Source organism: Ceratotherium simum, chromosome 9 (genome assembly GCF_057802395.1).
Source record: "Ceratotherium simum simum isolate JZ-2026a chromosome 9, ASM5780239v1, whole genome shotgun sequence".
Taxonomy (NCBI): Eukaryota; Metazoa; Chordata; class Mammalia; order Perissodactyla; family Rhinocerotidae; genus Ceratotherium; species Ceratotherium simum.
In genome coordinates, this window is record NC_141908.1 from 6,230,333 (window position 1) to 6,252,634 (window position 22,302).

The following is a 22,302-nucleotide window of genomic DNA, read 5'->3' on the forward strand; positions in this document are numbered from 1 at the left end:
TACCACATCTTATCCTACTCAAGTATATACACAAGACTGCCTCACTCATTCACTCAATGCCTATCTATGACATTGACTGCCTATCTATGACATTGAATAACCAAGGGTGTGATGAACAGTTGTTCAGGGAATGAAGCATTTATGGAGGGTGACTTTGCTCTATGATAGTTTAGAATATCATGTCTTGCCTACTTCAAGTTCAAGGGGGTGCAAGAGATAAACGTAGCTCATGAAGAACAGGGACTTGCAGTGTGGAAAGCATGGGATTGGAGATTCAGCCTGCAGAGGATGGCTGGTGGCTACACATTGATTCTAGAGATTTAGAGAGACTATTTGTAAGTGCATGGAGTCTGTTTGGAATGATCTGTTCTGTTCCCAACTGTGATTCCTACAAGGATGGTTTGCTGCTTTCTCCCAACCCGTCCTTGGACTGTCAGTCAAGGAGGAGTCCTGCTGATGAAGCCTCGTAAAGCCAACACTTTCCCAGCTGCCAGAGCTGTAGGCCAGGCCAGTTACTTCACCTCCTTTCTTCCTGAGGCCAGAAGATTTGGTAATTTGTCCATCACTGAGATGCAAATTATTATTTTATTTACCTTTGTCCCTGAGAAGGGACCCTCTCAGCTTTTACTCAAGACATTGACTCAAGGGTGGCTTGTAAACTTGTACTGACTGGGCTGCAGCCCCAGGCAAGTTCAAAGGGAACTTGCTTAAATGACCTGCCTGGAGGAAGCTCTTAAGATTTTGGAAGATTTGTACCTCTTCTGTGAATACTACCTTTGTTTTCCCATATCTGGTTTCCCAAAGTGACTAGCACTAAGAGTCTTTAAGTCTTTAAGATGCCCAGTGGGGTCCAGCAAGGAAGGGAAGCTGGGAAGGCTGACTCCCCTGCACAGCCAGGGCTGCTTACTCTGAGGGAAAAGAGGGAGGGGTGCGGCTGGCAATCACTGAGAGGGCAGGAAGGAGGACTGGGTCTCTATAGCCTATAAGGAAGGGGCAGAGAAAGGGTCTGGGAGAGAAGAGACTCTTAGGTCAGATCAAAGGCTGTCCCCATGGACTTTCCAGACAGGAGCACAGGTAAGAAAAACCACAGCCAGACTGTTCTTCACCACCACCTCTCCCCTCATATCCTGCCGCCACCCCTAAGTGGCCAGCTTCTTGAAGGCAAAGACTAACTTGCTCTTAAATCAGGTTCACATTGGTTAACACATTAAAAATAAAACGCAAAACTCAGAAACCACCCACTTTTCTAACCCCTGCCCCTCTCCAACAAATGTTAAATGTAAGTTCAAGAAATAATTAATTAACCAAAGCCTTTTACCACAGTTTTCCCTTCTGTTATAGACACTGTCTGGTAAATCAAGAAAAACGTACCATTTACCTACTAAACTAAACACAATCCCTTATTATATAATTAACCAAAACACAATTGTATGTAATACAATTATACTGACTGCAATTACACAAAAGTAATGATGCAGTGTAGATGGCAATGAGTTTCACGTAATCGAAAATAATGAGAGCTTCCTTGATTAGAAATTAACTTATCATAAGAGATCCTCATTGATAAATGTTCCTTCTATTGATCTACACTTTGCAAAAGGCCCTGCTGGCTGGTGAAGTCAGTTGCTTCCCCCTCATCATTAATAAAGACAATAGGGGTGGCTACCATTCTGTGTAGTATCTTTTATTCTGAGGTCTCTAAACTAGCACATTCTAATTAAGCACACATTTTATTACCCACTTTTCCAGCTGGTCAAATAGAAAAAAATGAAGCAGAAGAGCCAGGAAGTCTCTGAGATTTGTTGACGATCCCATGTGTAGTGGTATTAACAGAAAAACATGCACATAAAGTTCCACCAAATAATATTGGTCATTCTGAGCATTAGAGGAGACTATGATCTGCATAGCTGATTTCTGTGCCGCTCAGAAGAGGCATCTGCTACCTCTCATCGTTGCTCCCCTGGACTGCGACAGTCGCCTCTCTAGCTCTGGGCTGGTTCTCTTTGAACCCATCCTTCTCACTTTTTCCTTAGTACTCTTTCTACTAAGCAAATCTGACTACTTTGTTTCTTGATTCTCACCTAGAACGTGAAGCCAATTTCTGCAGGCACAGTTCCTCGTAATTGGTACTGGCCCACATCTGTAGCCATATTCCCATCATGTGCTCCACCACAATGACCTGCCATCCCCACTGAGCTACATTTTATTGAATCTAAGACACCATTAATTGTAAGACATACCATTATTTTATATGTCACTAAGAAAAATAAATGTTGCCAATTAAACTGTTACACACCATCAACTATAAAATGCACCCAAATATTAGAGATTTTAAAATGAAAAGTAGGTGTTTTGAGTTGATGACATACTTGCGAGTGATGATCCCTCTGATTTCTATGCCCTTTCAAGTGCTACATCCTGCCAACTCATTCTACACCAACACCCCCCCTCCTCAGCCAAGTCTGCCTGTCCTTAAAGATTCAGCTCAGCACAACTTCCTGAAAACCTCCTTGACCTCACTCTGCCGAGGCTGGACTAAGTTGCAGCTGTCATATGTCCCACAAATAAGGGTGCGCTTCTTGGTCATTTATCACACTTTATTGTAATGACTAATTTATTCTCTGAAGAAACACGTGCAGAGACTCTATATCATCAACACAGAGCCAAGCACTTAACACATACTATTCACCCATTTAATAAACGATATTTTGACCAGGGTGAGTAGAATGGGAAGAATGAAGGAGGCAAGTGCTAGAGAAGAAACATGGTAAACATGATAAACCTTGCTGAAAACTCAGAAGTGATCCACTTTAATTTTCTGCAGCATGCCTTCGAATCCAGAAACTTCAAACATAAGAGCCACAGCCCAGGAGAAATGAAGAGAGAAACTGAGCTTTTACTGGATTTGTAGGCTGCAGAGTAAAAGTGCTGATTCTCTCTGTCCAGCATCTAGTCTCTTCTGGGCCAGAGAAGCAGTGGGTTAGGGGCAATGCGACAAAGATCAGCCCCCGCAGAGAGCTGCTGTGTATGATTGGGCAGTGCCCACACCTCTGGTGTGGGATTCCCAGAGGGCCTATTGCTCACCTGCCTCTGTTAGCAAGGACTCTCCCTGCAGTGAAGAATGAAATGGTTGAGGAGAGAAGTAATTCCTCCCTCTTTTTGCTTTACTCTTAACTTCAAAGTAATCAAATGTTTATGCATAAAATTTTAATCCTTTCACAAATTTGTATTTTGATTTAATTTGCATATCCCATTTACTGCAAGTCAACATGAAGAGAGACTCAACTAATTTAAACCATTTTTCTCTGGGCCTGAAATCCTTTCAGAAATATTTTCCATTAGGCAACTCAATTATGTCTAATATGGCTAATGTCAGTGGATTATAATTTTGCTTAAAGAAACTCATATTTAGAACAGTGAGAATGGGAAGGGGGTGTGAGAACAGAGGAGAAGAGACAATAATTACCTGTCTTTGATGCTACACAGATCAATGTGTAAATCACTAAAATTCCCCAGGGAACCTTGCTGAACTGAAATGAGGTCCTTGGGCTGGTTATCAATAAAGATGAGCCTCATGCAGCCTTGGAAAGCCTTAATGGGATTTAAACATTGGGAATCGGTGAGATTGTCAGGGCACCCTGTGGGACAGAGAAAAAAATGAAGAAGAATGCTGAAATGATCAGTCATTGCTTTGGCAACCTATTGATGGAAAACCTTGAGGTCTAATTATTTTGGTGCTTTTTCATTCACAGCAGTGCACGCATTTTTGTTGTAAATCCTAGCATTCTCAGATGGAGACAGAATTCTACAAAATGGGGCATACTCAATCACAGTATAGAACACAAAACAAAATGTGTTAAAGGGAATACCAACACTACAGCATTTATCTCATTCTTACTGCTTTTTTCCCATTGGTAAGCTATTTGCCATTCTTGCACACGGCATACTTCGCTCATCCCAAGGAAGCAACATATTATAACTACTTAGGAATTTCAGTTCTGTCTTGAAACACACTTCTAAATGCACAATTCAATTCTGAATTACATTTTCAAAGGAAATTATGCTCTAGGTAAGGATGGCAGCAGAGTAATTGTCTGGTTAATTGTTAGCATTAAGGGGCTTAGTTCCTGAGAAAGGTACACACAGGATCATAACTGGAATTTTGAAGTGATGTGCAAAGCAAATCCAAACACTAAAGGAACTAAGAGTTTAAATGCACATAGTTATAGGGCTGTAATAGCATACGTAAAAAGGTTAACACCATACCTTTCTAAAGGGTATTCTTTTAAAAAAATGCATTGTGCTGATTTAGCATAGCTGGCAAGCAGGGCCTATCTACTTCTCATTAGGCCAAGTATAGAGCAACGTAGGTATAGGAGTGCTTGTGCTCTTTATAAACTCCATCCTGATGGTTTTAATAGGTTCAGAGCATATGGGAATGCAAGCTTGAAAACATGGCAATAACCCATAAATAATTGGGAATTATTTCAGCCATCTCTAATAGACAGTCACTGCTGGGCTGAAGCCCAGCAGCTGGTTAACAGCTCGCAGGCACACTATAAAATGAAGAGAGATGCTACAACTTCTAATTGAAGCTGTAGAGAGAATTTATGCAAGTTGACTATTATTGCTCAAACTCATTTTTCACTTTCCTTAAGTTTACAGTCTACGTGTGGGGCATTTGTTTAAACACTGTTCAAATCACAGATAAATCATCACTTCCTAAGCCCAGTGCCCCTTAAGACCCACCTCTAACTTCAACTAGGGGAGGGGAGCCATTTTGCCTTTGAGGCATTTCGGACGCTTACATACTATAATTAATTCAACATCGTTTTCCCCAGAAATAAACACAAGATTGCTTTTCTCTCTCAGTTGATGAAACACGCATATGATGCAAAATTACACAGTCTGTGACATATATTTTTGGGGCCCCCAAGGCCCTTCTCCTGCAGCCTTTGTGCTACATTTGCTAGCATCCCTCTGCTGTCACTCGTGGGTCATGGGGAACATAGATCTGGGATTTAATCCTGGTTCTACTTACTTGTGAAGGTCACAGGCCATTCCTGAGGCCTTAAAATCAAACCACACAGATATGGCTCCACACTGCTTCCCTCCCAGGATACCCCAGTATGTACACTGCATCTGTGCAAAGTCCTTTTTGTATTTCAAAGCTTAACCACATGTCATCGGCATGACAAAAGTGATTTGTAAATTCTATTTAAGAGATTGCATCTTATCATTTTACACAATACTCCTCTTCAGTTTCCTGATGGAAAAAAAATTGAAAACTGTAACCAGGCCCAGCCCATGCCCATACTCACAAAAGGTGAAACCCGTATGTCCACTCCCTGCCATGTAGGAAGCACTGTGCTATACATTTAAACCTTGACCTGACTGAACTCGCCCAGCAATTCTGCTTTGTCTCCCCGTGTCCTTGGTAAGGAAGTTCAGGGACCATTAAGTGTCTTGCTTAAGGTCAGACAGCTATAGAGATTAATTAATTTTTAGAAATTATTTCTATATTACAAACAGCTGACAACGAAATTAGATACTAATATTTTTAACTGATATTTTTATTGAGAAAACTAAATAAAAATATACATGCATCTATAAAAATAAGTGGATGCCTAATCATGTGTTTTTCATTTTACCAGTTTGCCCTTGTGTTTTGGTCATTGGAAAGGTTCCCAGGATTCACCTAGCACTGGAGAGGGCAGGAGCTGTCCTGGCTGCTCCTGTGGAGCTGCAAGACCATGGGCCTTCTAGGTCTTCCCCATTTTTAGCTGCCCCACTTCGTGGGCATGGCCTCCAGAAATGTGGAGAAGGAACGGATAGAGGATTAAGAAATATATAGACGGCTGAGCGTGCTGGCTGCGCCTTCCCACCTCAGTGTTTCCTCCCACAGGCACTGCTGACTGTTGGTACACTTTCTCCAAGTTTTCAGCTGAGTTTCTCCTTTCGAGTGTGATCACAGAGCTTGGCATGGCTACAAAAATCTCCTTTGGACGTGTTATGTAACGCCAGCTCTTATAGCTGAAGTTCTTTTTTCCTCAGCACTGACCCAGATAATTTATATTTGCACAGCTGTTAGAGAGTTTGCTTGTTATTATTTTGGGCTTGGGGGTTGATGTTTGTGTGTGTGTGCACGCGCGTGTGCGTTTGCATTGGGAGAATTGTCTAATTGACAAAGAAGGAATCATCAAAGTGAAATAATTGTCCACTGAATTCTCCCTCCCTCCTTTATGTTCGATCTCAAAATCTGGGGAATTTACCTCCAAAGTAGTAGCTATTTCCAGAATAAATCTGCACCCTGGTAGTGTCCTGAGCCGGGAACGCTGCATCGGTATCCAGAGTGAGAGTGATGCGGTTCCTTCTGGCGGTGATGCTAACTGAATGCCACAAGCCATCATTCAAGTTGCTGCCTGCAAAAGAAACAGGAAGGATAGGCGTAGGGATGATTGATGTGGGGAGGTCTGGAGAGAGTGGGCTCGTTTTCCTCCCCTGCTACGGCCCACGTGCTTTCTCAGAGTAGTCCCCACTCTTCATTTTGCTCAAACTAAATACCCAGCTGCTTCACAAGAGTTATTTTTCTTCCTCTTTTTACCACTGAATTTTATTCCTTTCTTTTTTAGAAGTGGCTGAACAACTTCTGATATGTTTGGTTTAAAAACAAAAGGGAAAATCACAAATTTGTATGTATACTGCAACCAAAGGGAAGTAACAAATTAATTGACATACTGATATGTAAATGCAGAGTAAAAGGTTGGAAAAAAAAAATCTCAAAATGTTCCCAGTGATTTTATCTCTGGGTGGTGAGGTTATAGGCAATTTTAGTTTTCTCACATTTTTCTACAAATGGCTTATATTTCTTTTTTAGTAAAAAATATTTTTAAAGGCCAAAGTAGAAGAGGAAAGCTAGACTCCAGTGATGTGCCAGGCAGAGGCAGTCTCCCGTCAGCGAGAGGTAACACACTAGTTCAATCCCAACCTTTTTCCTTAACTAATTATGTGACACTGGCTGAGTTACCCATCCTCACTCTGCTTTCATCATCTGTGAATATCATCATTCCTACGCTGTATCATTGTTCATGGGGTCAATTGAGATCAGGCAGGAAAGCTCCAAGGGCAGTAGGGAGCAGAGTGGGTGTTTATTAATAGTTAATCCCTCTCTTGTTCTTTTGCCCAGATGTCTTTGGTGCACACTATGCTGCTGACCTGCCTTATTGAGGAAATTGTATTGGAATTAGTCATGAGGGTTTCAACTACTTCCTCCAAAAAATCTATCCTCTGTTAAGGCTTTGTTGGTGCAAAGTGCTTACTGAAGTTGTATGAACCAGTCCAGTCACAGAGAGTTGTCTGTGACGAGAGTACACAGCCACGCACTCCTTCACTCAAAGACATTTCTTGCACCCTGCTTTGTGTTGAGTTGCCTTCCTCCTCTCTGCACAGTGGGGACAGTGATGGTACTTATAGGCTATTGTGAGAATTATGCCAGTAAACACGTAGTGTATGTAGAACAGTTCATGACACATCCTAAGTAGACAACAACGTTAGCTAAAACAGATGGACAGAACAGCAGCTACAAAATGGTCCTCTGCATTTGGGAGTAAGGATATTAACATCATTTGGTCTTTATCCCAGCCGGTCTTTATTCCGAGTTAAGTGAAAGAGACGTATGCAAAGAAGATTAAAATGCTGTCCTTTGAGTATTTCAGTCTAGTGGAACAGACAGAGAAGCAAGCAAACAGCAACACCACTTGCAATTCCAGGTGAACAGTAATATGGGGGCAGAGAAGAAAAAGGCATAACTAGGAGGATCCACGTGAGGATCCCAAAAAGCCTTCGCAGAAGAAGTGGTGACAGTTTAGGGAAATTTTGAAAAATGAGCAAGAGTGTGCCACTCATAGAGAAAGAGTTCCAGGAGACAGAGAACCTGTACGAAGAAGGAAAGGTCCGGAATGAGAAGCAGGAGAAAACAACAGGAAGGCAGGTGGGAAGAGGATCAGTCACCCAGGGGCCTCACATGGCAGGCTAAAGAAGGGGGTCTCCACAACGTCCTTTGAGAATGATTCTGGAGGGCATTTTACCCAAGCCAGTTCTATCAGAATCTCTGGAGACAGGGCCCGAGGCATCTGCATTTTTAAAAGCTTCCTGCGTGACTCTAAGGTGCAGACAGGAACAAAAATCCCTGCTTTGGAATATGGGAGTCCCTGAGGGGTCTTTACCATGGGAATGACCTGGCTGGGGGTGCATACTCAAAGACTCTGGTGCCAGACCATGGGAGCTGATGGGAGTCACGGCTGGAAACAGAACCAGTGGGGCCTACTGCATGCACAGGCCCCAGAAGACAGAATGATGAGAATCTCAGCCAAAGTAGTGGCAGTGAAAATGGAGCACAGGGACAGATGAAGAGCTTTTTCTGAAGGTAAGAGATCAGACTTGGTAAAGCCTACTGGAGCAGTCCCTAAGACAGCAGCTGTGAAGAACCCATTGAAAATCAGAGCAGAGGTCTGCAGGGCTTCTCAGAAGAGCTCCTGAAGAGCTCTGCCCCTGAGCCCTCAGATGGCTGGAGAAGCTGCCCAGGGAGAAGCACAGCCCAGGCTGGGGGCCCAGCTGCATTGCACGGGGGCAGCCATGCTCCAGCTGCTCCGAACAGCTCAGATGTGAGGAACTCTCCTGCATTTTCAGCCAGCTCCCTCACAGTCAGTCTTCTCTGCAGCTCTGAACATCTGCTTGGGGTAGAGAGAACCCAGAGGCTACTCAGCCGGGCAGCTCTACTTTCCCCCAAAGGCCAGGGTTTGAGTCACAACAACAGAGATTCTGCCAATGAAGTCAAGGCTCTGTTAGGTGTTTCCAGCTGGTGAACATTGGACTTCTGTCGGGGGCATTTAGGGGGCATAGCCAGCTGTAGGTCTTCACTTCTTTTACTTTCATTTGCATACTAAATTAAACATATCTGCATAACATATGAGATTGCATCTGTAGATAAACTATAGACTGGATTGGAAGGAATCAGTAACTAGTTCAACAGATAGGGTGTAAATAGCCTCTAAGGGCCCAGTGGCCTGCTAGGCATCAGGGATACAGTAGGGAAGAAAGTACACACAGGGGCCACAGGGAGTGTCCCGTCTAGTTAGAGATATATCATCTAGTCACTTTACAATGAAACTGGCCTGAAGGCAACTGTCTGCTCAGTACGAGGCGGCAGGGCTAGCTTGCGTGTCCTGATGTGGGTGCCCTCTCCTTCCCACGTCATTATCCATGTTTCTGTCTTTAAAATAAACACTTAATGAATTTTGCTTGTTTGTTTTGTTTTTTTCTGTCTGCTTTTCCTTTTGATTTGATCTCTTTTGATCTTTTCCTATGTGGTCCCTAGTCCCTGCAGGGGGACCCTGTGTGAAATCTTAGCTCTTTAGAGGAGAATCATTAGAACAGGAGTTCTAGACGCTGGGAAAAAAAGGGATCACCTGGGAGCTTTTGAAAAGACAGGTCCCTGGGCCGCACACCAGGTTAATTAAGGCGGATTTCTGAGGGTGGCCGCAGGCCTTGGAAGTTTCAAAGATCCCCAGAGATTAAATTGTACAGCCTGGGTTGAGAACGACTCCATCAGAGGTTTCAGAAGAGGAAAGAAGGCCGGCCCCGTGGCTTAGCGGTTAAGTGCACGCGCTCCGCTGCTGGCAGCCTGGGTTTGGATCCCGGGCGCGCACCAACGCACCGCTTCTCCTGCCATGCTGAGGCTGCGTCCCACGTACAGCAGCTGGAAGGATGTGCAGCTGTGACATACAACTATCTACTGGGGCTTTGGGGGAAGAAATAGATAAATAAATAAAATTATAAAAAAAAAAAAAAAAAAAGAAGAGGAAAGAAAGAAGCGAGGAGGAGCAGATCTGGGAATAGATTCCAAGGCAAGGAAAGCAACACGTTCTCTTAAAAAACTTGGCTTCTACCTGAGCCCTCCTTTCCACTTCACTCTGATAATGGACCCAAAATAACACCCCTAGAGGTTCTTCAGGGTTTCGTTTGTAAGAACACTCTTTTAAAGGTACAAGTTTAAGTGCTATTAGTTATTCACAAATTAGGGAAAATCAATTCTCTCAGGTCGCTTTCCTCCCCAAACCTCCCTGAGACAAACAGCTCTGGTAACAGTTTTCAGTGGGGAGAACAGGAAAGCAATCCCTTTGATGCCAGGAGCATTGTGATGGGAAAAAGCCTCTGGGGGTAGGGAAACAGGGTATTTAAGACCACTGTGGGGTGCTAAGCTTTCATATGATTTAGAAGCCAAGGCTTAAAAGGTGGGGTTTGAGTTCTGGAATGATTGTTGGATGATGACAACCATACAATTTTTGAACTTTACAGTGATGTCAAACAATATTTGCCATCTCCCAGAGAGTCAAAGAATAAAAACCAATTAGACTCCACGTTAGTGGGCATAGTGGGAAAGAGGCAATTTCACATATTGCTGGTGGCAGCGTAAGTTTGTACATTCTTTCTGGAAGGCAGTATACCCATAAGTATCAAAAATCCTAAAAATGTCATACCTCATTTCCCATGAATTTTATTCTGAAGAATTAATCCTACAATGGTAACAGCTGCAGCCAAGATTTACGGTGAAGAGATTTCATGACACCATTATTTATAATAGCAAAAATTCACAACTACCACTATTTTCAATAATAATAGTTTAGCTAAATCAAATATGGTAATTTAATAATATGGAATATAATGTAATCATTAAAATCATAGTGTCCAAGAACGCTGGTGATTTCCTGATAAGTGAAAAAGTCTGGCTAAATAGTATGTGTTGTATGGTTCCCATTTTGTTAAATAAAAATTACTACACAGAGAAAGTACTAGAATGATGTTGAATAACGGAATCACAGATTATTTTTGTTTTTTCTTATACAGAGTACTTGAATTTTCACAATTTCTAAAAAGAACATGTACAATCTTTATAATTATTTTTTAATACTAACAAACTGTTTCAGCTGAGATGAAGGATAGGAAACGTTTTCATTCTTTTCCACTTCTTCCCCTCCTTGCTTGAAGCAGCTGCTCTCAGGTCCCAGAATTTAGACTTTAAGGCATTAGTATGAAATGTCCCTTACAGAGAGGGTTAAATTGGCTGCTCTGTGCTTGCTCAGGAAACAAACCAAGACTTTAAAGGTTTTTTCCATGAAGGAAAAAAAGACAGTTTCCATCCTTTCAAACAAATTTTTGAAACACAGCCCAACTGTAAAAATAGCTAATAATACACACTCCCAGTGCTGAATATCTACAATGTTCCAGGCACTATAAATATATAATTCCTAATTCTCACAATAATCTTGGAGGCCAGGTTTTATTGTCCTCGTGTTATAGATGCTAAAACAGAAAGTTGGAGAGGCTGCCCAGGGTCATCTGACCATTCAGAGGCAGAGCCAGAATTCAGAGAGGTGTCAGGCTCCCGGGGCCGAGCTCCCTCTGCTCGCCACACCAAACCAGACCTGCCCGGTTCCAGGAATAGCTTTGACGGCCAATTACCTCTACAAAGTTCTATTTTCTGCTGTTGAATTCACCTTTGCTTTTATTTATTTACATTTTTGGAACAGCTTTATTGAGACAAAATTCATATACCATATGATTCATCTATTTAAAAAGTACAACTCAATGTTTTTTAGTATATTCAGAGAGTTAGACAAGTATCACTGGAATTATTTTTTAAATATTTCATAACTTCAAAAAGAAATGCTGTAACATGTAGCTATCGTCCTCCAATTTCCTCATCCCCCAACCTCCAGCCCTAGTCAACCAGTAATCTACTTTCTGCCTCTATGGATGTGCCTATTCCGGACACTTCACATAAATGAAATAATACATTATGTTTCTTTTTGTGACTGGCTTCTTTTGCTTAGCACAACGTTTTCAAGGTTTGTCTTATGTTGTAACTTGTATCAGTATTTTTTTATAGGTGACTGATATTCCATTGTGTAGATATATCAGATTTTGTTATCCACGCACCTGTTGATGGACATTTGGGTTGCTTCCACTTTGGAGTGTTATGAATAATGCTGCTACGAGCATTGGTGTACAAGTTTCTGTGTGGACCTGTGTTTTTAATTCCCTGAGATGTGAACCTAGGAGTGGAATTGCCAGGTCATATAGTAACCCCCTATTTAACCTTTTGAGGTACTGTCAGAATGTTTCCAAAGTGGTTGCACCAGTTTATATTTTCACAAGGCAACTTCCTTTTTGACAATTCTGAGTTCAAGCTTTGGTCCTGTTCTTTGGTGGATCTTATAGCTTCTAAGAAGAATTGAAATACAATTCAACTTTTGTTTCTCAGAACGTCTACTTAGGTCTGACCTTGGAGTTCTAGATAATTGTAATGACTTTGATTTTATTTTTTTAAATAAATAATATCATGCAGCATCTAACATGTCTTTTTTATACTTTGGTAATGAGACCTTCACAGCAACTTACAGTTCATATTTGATGGAACTGAGACTTAGAGGGGTTAAGTAACATTCTGAAGGCCTAAACTTTTTTTTATAAGAGTGAAGTTTCCCCTTAAAGCAGAGTTTCTCAACTCTGGCAGTGGATATTTTGGACCAGATAATTCTTTGTTGGGGGTGGGGTGTCTGTAGTGTGCCTCTTGTGAAGGATGTTTAGTACCACCCCTGACTCACTAGATGCCAATAATAGCCCCCCACTCCCAGCACCAAAAACGTCTCCAGACGTTGCCCAAAGTCCCCTGGGTGCGGGTGAGGGGATGGGAGGCTGGGGTGGGAAGGAGTGGGGAATCTCCCTTGGTTGAGAACCACTGGAATAATTTTGAGGTTGCAGAGCCTTGGCTTGGTCTCTCCCTCTTGTTCTCAATCAAATTCCTAACAGATCTTTGCATTTAAGATTTCATCCTATTTCAATGTCTCTCTTTATAGTTTGAAGACAGAACCTTTGAAACCGAGTGGCTGTCCCAGGACCTCTAAGCATCAGCCACTACAGCCACATGAGGACTCACAGAGCTATAGCCCAGGCCCAAGCAGAGTCCCTGAAAATTCTATTTCCAACCCTGGAAATAACTTACAGATTTCCTTGATGCCCTTATTCACCCATTACCCCTTGCTCAAGGTAATACCATTTATAATTTCTAGCCATTTAGACAGATTTCTTAATCTTTCTAAACCTGCTTTCTCATCTGTAACATAGAGACAGTATTGCCTGGCTTGACTTGGAAGGTTCTAAGCTTTATCTTCCCAGGAAAACCCAATTCACCTGTTTTTCCATATCCTATCATACCTACCTTTACTTAATAGTTCAAAGGTAGTTTCAATTTTTGAGAGAACAAAGTAGGGAATATATAAATAATTGAATAAGGCAGTCTTAAAATGTCAATCACATTGTAAAAGAGCATATTACAATTATTAGTACCATTATGCTACAATTTAGATCCTGAGTTCTGTTTTCCTTGGATACTATTTATCCATCAATTATCAAATTCTATTAACCCTTCCCTACATACAGTAGATGGAATTCACATATTTCTTCAAAATCTCTCTCCAACATTTATTCTATCCCTTATCACTGCAGCTGGGAATTTTTCTAAAGGCCCCCCTCTTTTTCCAGCCTCAGACCTCTTTCTGGTACAGAACACCTGGCTGGATTGAACTATCTGAAGAACAAAGTTATTATTGACCTCACAGCAGAGATCCCTCCAGTGGGTCATGCAACCCAGAGAATGAAACTCAAACTGCTTATCGTCTTGACAATCTATGTCTTCTGCAATCAAGTCTCCATCTGTACTCTCAATCTTTTTCCCAATATTCCTTCACAAATTCTCTACTGCAGCTAGACTAGTGTATTCATTATGCTCCAAGTGAATGCACTTAACTAACTGGTGCTTCTACTCCCAGCCTCTACTCCACCTGAAGGTTGCCCTCCCAGTTCTCCCGCTATCCAAATTCATCCCCATATCCTCCAATGTCCAGTTTTTGTCCTAGTGCTTCCTTTCCTAAACTATAGGCACAAGAAGCGTACATTTTTCTACTTTCTATCACTGTCACCTAGCACAGGACAGGGCACATAAAAAGTGCTGAATGATTGAATGAAGAAGTTAATAAACCAGGAAATGAATGAAGCAGGCTTTCCTTGACCAGACCAAACATAGCAATTTCTCCCTCTAAATTCTTGTAACATTGCTGCCTGATCTATTCCTTTACTGCTTATGATTTACTGCCTGTACTATTAATTAACAATTCATCTATGTAAGTCTTATCTCCACAATGAGGTTACAAGTTCCCAGGGGGTCAGAGTCTGAGTCATGTTTTGGTATCCCCCTCAGCATCAACAGGGCAACATCCTGCCCTCTCCAAATGCTCATTGATTGATTGAGCATCAGATTAGCTGAATCTCCACTGCCAAGTGTCAGCAGCAGGGACCTCTCTGGTACATGGGCCATAAATCACAGGTTAAACCTTTCCTAGTTGTTAAAGCCTGGCTCATATGTCAGGGTAACCTGGATCTTCAAAATCCTTGGTCAGCATATGAGAAGAAAACATCTGGGCTTACCATCCACTAGAGTCAGATAGGAAATACAAAAATGTTTGTGGTTGATGGTGAAGGTGTTGTTTCTCTAGCATAGACTTGAATGCTCAGCTCAAACATCTACATGATAAAAATTAAGCTCAACTCCAGAGACAGATATTTCTCCATCACCTTCAGAATACGGCCCAAACTCTGATATCTTTGACCAAAATGCTGCTTCGTCTTTTGTCTGTCCTCCTTTGCCCTCTGTGACCCAGGCATCCTAAGCCACCTGTGAGCCATCTAAGCCATGACTTCTAGATCTCCTCCTTTTTCTCCTCTCTGATTGGAGTATCCTTTCCTTCCCTTTTTGAAGAATGAATGGTACTTCATTCCTTCTTCAAAACCAAGCTGTGTTACCCCTGCCCTTAGGAATCCTTCCCTTTCTCACTCATCCCGGTGCCTCTCCTCTGTGCTCCCCCAGTATCCCAGGCATGTGTCTTATTGCATTATAAACGCCTCAATATCATCCCTTCTAAAAGTGTCTATGAGCTTCTGGAGGGCAACACCTCCAATCTCAGGTTAGAGTGTCATACCAGCAGAGTAGAAACTTCAAAAGCTTCCTGAATTAAATGGAGGCATGGTGGTTATATAAGAGAATTATTAAAGTATAAAATATGAAAGAGCAAAGGAAGCGATAGCAAGTTTGACTATTAGATTATTCTGCTGTAATAATAAAAATCTAGCTCTCTCAGTTCCTCTTTTGAGTGACTGGTGAAGAAGAACGTGTAAATAAAGAAATAAAATCCTTCTATCATCATTACTCAGACCTGAAAAAGCTGCAGATGCCCAAGAGATCACTGCTTTGGTAAACATTCTCAACCTTTGCTTGATATCTTGAAGCCAAGGCAATTGCAATTCTGTTTCCTATAAAATGGAATGCCCTATCATATTTCTGTCTTCTGAAACTCGAACTCTGTGCCCAGCCAGACAGCTTGTTGTGACAGTCATGGCCTTGTGGCTATCTATTTATTTGCCCTTGCTAATGGGATTTTCTCACCAACATTATCTTAGCTAAAACACAGAGGCATTAATGACAACTCAATTGAAGAAGAGGATGAAGTTCATGAAGTCATCATGTTTATTTGAAGTGCAGATGGTGACTAGATACAAATGGCTTATATGAAAAAGGGCAATATTTGGGGATCATCTCTGTTAATTGTAGGGCTGTAGCCTAAAACCATCTGGCCACAAGTATTAATCAGGGTGAGCAATTCTATCCTTGACGATGCAGCTCTCCCAGCCATCTCCCCACCTCTGGGAGCTCCACTGGCCTTTACCTAATTAGTACTTCCCCTGAGTATAGCTTATTCCTGGGTTTGACACATTCTGCAGCATATAATTGTTGAAACATGAATGTTTGTTAAAAATCACTATTAATTCTTCTTTCACTATTAAAACTATATCCTTAAGAAATATTTTGGACATAAATTCTACCAGTTCATTCAATTAGACAGTTGCTCATACATGAGGCAAATAGCTATTGAGGACCTGTTATAAGCAAGGCATTATACTAGGCCTTGGGCAAATAGTGGTGAGCAAGGCAGACAGTGTTCTTATTCTCATGGATCCTTACATTCTAGTGGTGAGAGCAGCATTTAACAAACAATTATGTAGACTTATGATTAATATACATTGTTATAGGCTCAATTTTGCCCCCACCCCCAAAATTCATATAGTGAAGTCCTAACTCCCAGTTTCTGAGAATGTGTCTGTATTTGGAGATAGGGCCTTTAAAGAGGTAATTAAGGTAAAATGAGGTCAATGACTGGGCCCATATCCAATATGACTGGTGTTCTTATCAGAAGAGGATACTAGGACACAGAGGGGCACAGAGGGAAGACCATATGAAGACACAGGGAGAAGACGGCCAGCTGTAAGCAAGAGAAAGGCCCTCAGATGAAACCAACCCTGCTGACACCTTGATCTTGAACTTCTAGCCTCAAGAACTATGAGAAAACAAATTTTTCTTGAGTCACCTAATCTGTGGTATTTTGCTATGCAGTCCTAGCAAACTAATACATACATACATACATGTGTACATATACTTAGGGCCAAGGCTACAAAGGGCAAGAACTAGAAGACTGGATAAGGGGCATCTGGCCTACTTTGGGAAGTCTCCTAAGAAAATATCAAGTGACATAAATTCCAAAAGATAAGCAGGATGGTGTTTACCATAACTCGAGGATGACTTATTTAATTTAAACATAGTCAAGGTTAAATAATCATCAAATAAATATCCATTATGGCTGTTGATTAAAGGTTATGTTGCTAGAATTTCATCATATCTCCAGCTAGAGAAAGATTGTCAGTCATAGCTGTCTACTAAGTATAGAAAATTAATGACCGATTGCTTAATTGGTAATTAAGCTTTCTTCTCTAAATCTTTTGGAAAGCCTTCTCTCACTCTTACTTTTGAAGGAACTATAAAAATACTAAAAAATTATAAGATGATTGAGGAAATGTGATGAACACTATTGTTTGTACCTAGGAATTAAATGAGATGAGCTGAGACGGCCTCTTTAATAAGCCATTTGCCTCAACTGAGCACTTTTCTATGACATCTCATTGATTTCTGGATCTTTGCTAGTCATGTTTCCTTTTGCCCAGGAATTCTGTTTTGTGCCTGGTCAGTGACTTTCACCTTCTGTCTCTCCAGTGCCCAGACACCAAGTTGAGATCTCTCAGTTTGCAGACTTCCTCCTCCATCTTCCGGTTTTCATGTAGTTGTGCTGAGACTCAGTCCCTAATCCTGAAAATGCCGCTCTGAATTTGATGCCTCTAGTGATATCGAAGCAGTACACTGTAGAGCTGAAAGGCTCAGGATATTCTTTAATGAAAAACCAAAAGTAGTCTCTCTGCCCTTTGACCTTACTGGTGCTTGTTCTACTTTCTGCAGTGACATAAACATATAAAAACCCTCATCTATGAGAAAGCCTGTCCCATATTTGAAGACCCTTAGCGTGTCTCTGTCTTGTTTTCTCTCCACATGAAATAGCTTCAGTACCTACAACTCTTCCTCTTTTAACACAGTTTGAAGACCCTATATATTCTGATAACCCCCTTGCCAACACACACACACTCACACACACACTCAAAGCATTCTAGTGTGACTGAAAGAAAGTTACCAAAACAACTTCTCAGATATGGGTCTTTGGCTTCTAACTGCACACAGGTCACTGAGAGTCATGTGCATGATGTTTCTGGGATATCCAAGCATCTCATTCACAAAAAATATTGTTTGAAAGAGGCCAAGTTCACCTTTTTTACTCTACAAAATGCATCACAATTTTTGGAGTTGAAATACATAACCTCTGGCAGGGGGCTTGGTGTTGCATATCTCCCAATCAAGGCCACTTACCCCCTTTTCTAAAGAAGACCCTTAGGTTGATGAGTTGTTTGAAGATAATAAGGGACAGGGTTGACTTACTGTTTTCCTGCAAGAACTCATGTAAAGGGCTAGAAGGGACGTGAGTAATTCTAGACCAAGTCTCTCCTTTAGCAAAAGAGGACAGTGAGATCTGCTAGAACAAGACTCACTCACACCCTGCCTCTATGCAGAGCACATCTAGACTGGAGCCCTGAACGCTAACGCCTGAGTTTAGGCTCTTTGCCCAGACTCGCTCTTGAGTGAGTGACATTTGAGAAGCGCTACACCAGAAAAAAAGACTTCAAATTTTAGTGACTGAAGCCCCCAGACCTCTTTCTTCCTATTCTCATTCCTAGCATTGTCCCATTAGAAAAACAAAAATAACATTGAAATGTCAGCTCACTTTCAAAACAATTATAGTGGTGCCAGCTTTTTCTTTAGATTATTTAATGTTTCACATAAAATCCAAAATGCTCCACTCTGATTCTCCAAAGAAATGAATGAGGTGGTCTCCTTCACCTTTATACAATTTCTTGTTTTCTCAGTAGTCATTTCAGATTGGTTCGGACAATATCCATCTCCACTCGAAGCTTCTCTATAAGAGTATTTAAGACGGCAGCCATATTCTTCATTAAAAAATAGAACATAGTTTCTAATGCTCAACAAACAGGTGTGGCCTTGAGAGACAAAGTGGTCCCCGTGACATGTGGGACCTCACGAGAAATGGGGAAGAATCAAGAGTTTAAAATGCAGAAGGTAGGAATTCCAGGTGTCTCTTCATTTATTTAAGATCTGCCTAAATGGCTATTCTGATTCCTGAAGGGGAAATGTCAAGGCTCACTGTGCAGCAGGACCCCTTGAAAGTGTTTCCTTGCACCTGTGCAGCCCCCAGATTTCCAGGTAAGGTTTGGGGCACAGGGGTGACTAGAATGGGAAACCTGTGCAACACACGGCAAAGTCTTTGAAAACAGATAGACACTTAGTAGCACCTCATGTCACTTAGTACCTTTAGTGCTTAGATGATAATCTTACAGAGGAATCTGCACTGAGCATTAAAAAAGGTCTGGAAAAATTATTTCACATATACTCAGTGAATATTGGTGTGTGTGCGTGTGTTGACATATAGATATGCATGTTTTACTTTCTAATATTATACAGGCGACCTCAGTTAAAGTGGACTGGAAGTCTATAAAGACAATGATTCACCATCTTGTGTCAATCCACCCAACCCAAGAATCTGTCAGTACCAGAGCCACCAATGTTTTGGGAAGATCCACCTTTAGATCCCAAATAGCCTACTTTTCTTAATAGCCTATTGTACATTTGTCTGCAGATCTTTCATCGAAAGCAGAGTTTCTTTACATTTGAACTATTTAAACAACTGACAGTATAAAAAATGAATGTGGGTGGCAGCAATATACACTGTGAAGACCATGAACTTGGGAATCCAAAGGAAAGGCCTGGGTCGGAGCACCATCTTGGTCACTTTAACTTAATTTCTGATTCTCACTTTCCTCCTGTGCATGTTGGTATAATTATAATCACATTAAAAGTTTCATGAGTTTTTTCCTGCAGTATTATATAACAAGGTCCTAGCACAATGCCTGAACTGAAAGAGACCTGCAATGATTGTTGATTCTTCTCTAACATCGCTTACAGTGAAAGGATGTCCTCAACTTGTCCTCATAACCACATGTATGAGGCTTTCAAGAAAGGAGATAGAAGAAATAGAAAATAAAGAAAAATACAAGGAAAGGGTTACACTGTTGTCCTTCATCTTCCTGAAACTTCATCCTAGAACAACTAAATTCAGATGCCTTCTATTTGGAGGATGCATTTAGTTTGCACTTCTCTCCCTGATCTCCAATGCCAAAAGCTCAAAATAACCCCCCCAAAAAGCTATGCACACTGCACGAAGCTCTTGAAACAAGAGTGAATGTGCCACGCATCTATGTGCCTCCCTTTCCATGGGGTTACCTTCTGTTTCAGATCTAGGATATGAGAAACACCTGAACTAGTCTCAAATCTTTAAATATTTGGATTCTCTGTTCCATTAATGAAATGTGGTGTTACTTTCTGTTTTCTGTGATGTACCATGTGACGAGGGTAACCCCATTGGCCCTGAAAATTATTGAGACAAGGGTCATTACTTTCAAGTTTCTCATATGAGATTTTCATCTCTTATAAAGCCAATATAATCTCAAGTACTTTGAAAATAAGCTTTCTCAGAAACGTAAGAGAGGAGAAAACTGTTTTAGTTTGTTTCATTTTTTGTTTGTTTTTCTGTCTTTCTGCCCCAGGTACAAAAATGCCAGCAGACATTGATCAGTCCAAAGAAAAATAGAAGTCACATTTTCCAAAATTCAGGAAATTCTTCTTGGGGAAAGAATCAAGCAAGGGTTTTCTGAGGCAGACTTCAGGAACACAGTCAGCACATTTTTAGAACTTCCTTTTACTTCTTTCGTTTTTTGAGAGACAGTTCTGAAATAACCGATGATTTTCTCTCATTCTGTAGCTGGGTAACGTGGCAGCTTTTACCAGCCTCTCTCTCAGTCATAAATGCATTTTAATGGACTGACATGTGCTTAATAATACAGGCAGCACCTGGATGCTTTAGAGCAAAGTGCCACCAGGGCCTGTACTAGATTAAAACTGCATTTTTGACCTGAGGCCTACAAGTCTCTGTACTCAAACATCTCACCGATTAGAGAAAAGCAGCCCAGTGCCAGCAACATTTTTCTCCATCAAATAAGGAGAATTGAGGTTTAACTTTTACAACTCTGAATATGAAAAATATTATGTTTATAAATGATTAACTCACCTCCATTACTGGAAATCTTATACATTTTATAAAAGTCCTGTGACTGCACAAATTCACTTTTATGACTCGACAGAGCAAGGCCCCTTCTAGCTATATATCTTGAGTCAGTATGGAAGGAAAGAAAATTTGCTAAATAGTTTCTCAACTCTGCACTAAGGATTTTAGATACACTATCTAATTTAATCGCCATCACAGTTTTGTGATGTAAGAATTTTTTTTTTTTTTTAATCTCATATTATAAGCAGACTCTAAGATGGTCCCAAATGATCCATGTCTCCTAACATCCATGCCCTTGTATAATCCCTTTGGCTTGAGCAAGGGCTAAATTTATTTACTTATTTTTAATGAACAGAATACAGCAAAAGTGACGGGATGCCATTTTCTGTATTAGGTTATAAAAAGACTGTGGCTTTTGTCTTGAGCATTCTTTCTCACTCTCTTGGATCACTCACTCTGGGGTAACAGTCCTGTCATCTCATGAGGCAGCCTTCTGGAGAGGCCATGGGGATAGGTTTGGAAGAGGATCTTCTGAGGGCTGACCACAGCCTCATGAGTCAGCTTGGAAGCAGACCTACCCCCATTTGAACCTTGAGATGACTGTAGCTCCTGCCAACAACTTGATTGGACCCTTATGAGAGACCTTGAGCCAGAATCACCCAGCCAAGGTGCACCTGGATTCCTGACCCACAGAAACTGAAACATAGTACATGTTGTTTTCAACCACTAAATTGTGGTATAATTTGTTATGCAGTTATAGATAACTAATACACTCACATTTACATATGAGACAAAGTTAAGAAGTTTATCTAGGGCCACAGAATAGTAAGGAGAAGAGGTACCTTTTGAACCTGTCCATCTGACTCCCAGACCCAGACCTTCTTGCTGTTCCCAGGGATTCAATGGGCCTTTTTTTTCACTTATTGGCATTTGAGGCAGTCCTATTGTCTGACCTCATCTTGACTATTAAGTTATTTCTTTTACTATTTAACTCAATTTTCTCTAATTTATTTGGATAACAATACTCACAGTCAGTGGGGGAAAAAAGACATTTAAATTAAAGAAAAATGCAATGTTGTGTAATCCATGACAGATATTGGCCCAGTGTGCACAGAGGAGGAGTCTGATTCAGGCTGTAGAGCCAGGGAGGCTTCTCCAAGGATTCGTTTACCCAGCAGCACGCCTCAGCCTGGCACATGATTTGACCTCAATAAGTACTTGTCAACTAAGTGAACACTCTGCTTCTGGAAGGACAGGGGACATTAGTAAGATAACAAATGGAGGAGGAGGGAGAAAGTTCCACTGTTCTATGTTGAATAAACAGGAGACGAAGAGCCAGAATATTGAAAAACATGACTTGTTCATAGATCTGACCCGTATTGCTTTACATTAGAATCTATGCCATATTGCTATAAAAGTGACTGCTTTCCAAACTTCAGCTAACTGAGGACCATTTTAAAAAGGTTTGCCATACCCAGATGCCATAGTACTTGTACTTACTTAATGTCTTAAAAACATATTTTAAAAAATATTTTTTAAAAAGTCACTAATCTTT

General features: G+C 41.1%; 1 protein-coding gene across 3 annotated transcripts in view; it reads right to left on the reverse strand.

The window, feature by feature from the left end:
• CNTNAP5 (contactin associated protein family member 5) overlaps positions 1-22,302 on the reverse strand; it is a 760,035-nt gene that overhangs the window by 326,945 nt on the left and 410,788 nt on the right. For all 3 annotated transcript variants that reach the window (XM_014782496.2, XM_087435029.1, XM_087435030.1), the window contains 2 exons: positions 6,273-6,422; positions 3,467-3,638 (listed from right to left, as the gene is read on the reverse strand). In XM_014782496.2, the coding sequence (XP_014637982.2) occupies positions 3,467-3,638; positions 6,273-6,422 (322 nt within the window). The remainder of the gene's footprint in view (positions 1-3,466; positions 3,639-6,272; positions 6,423-22,302) is intronic.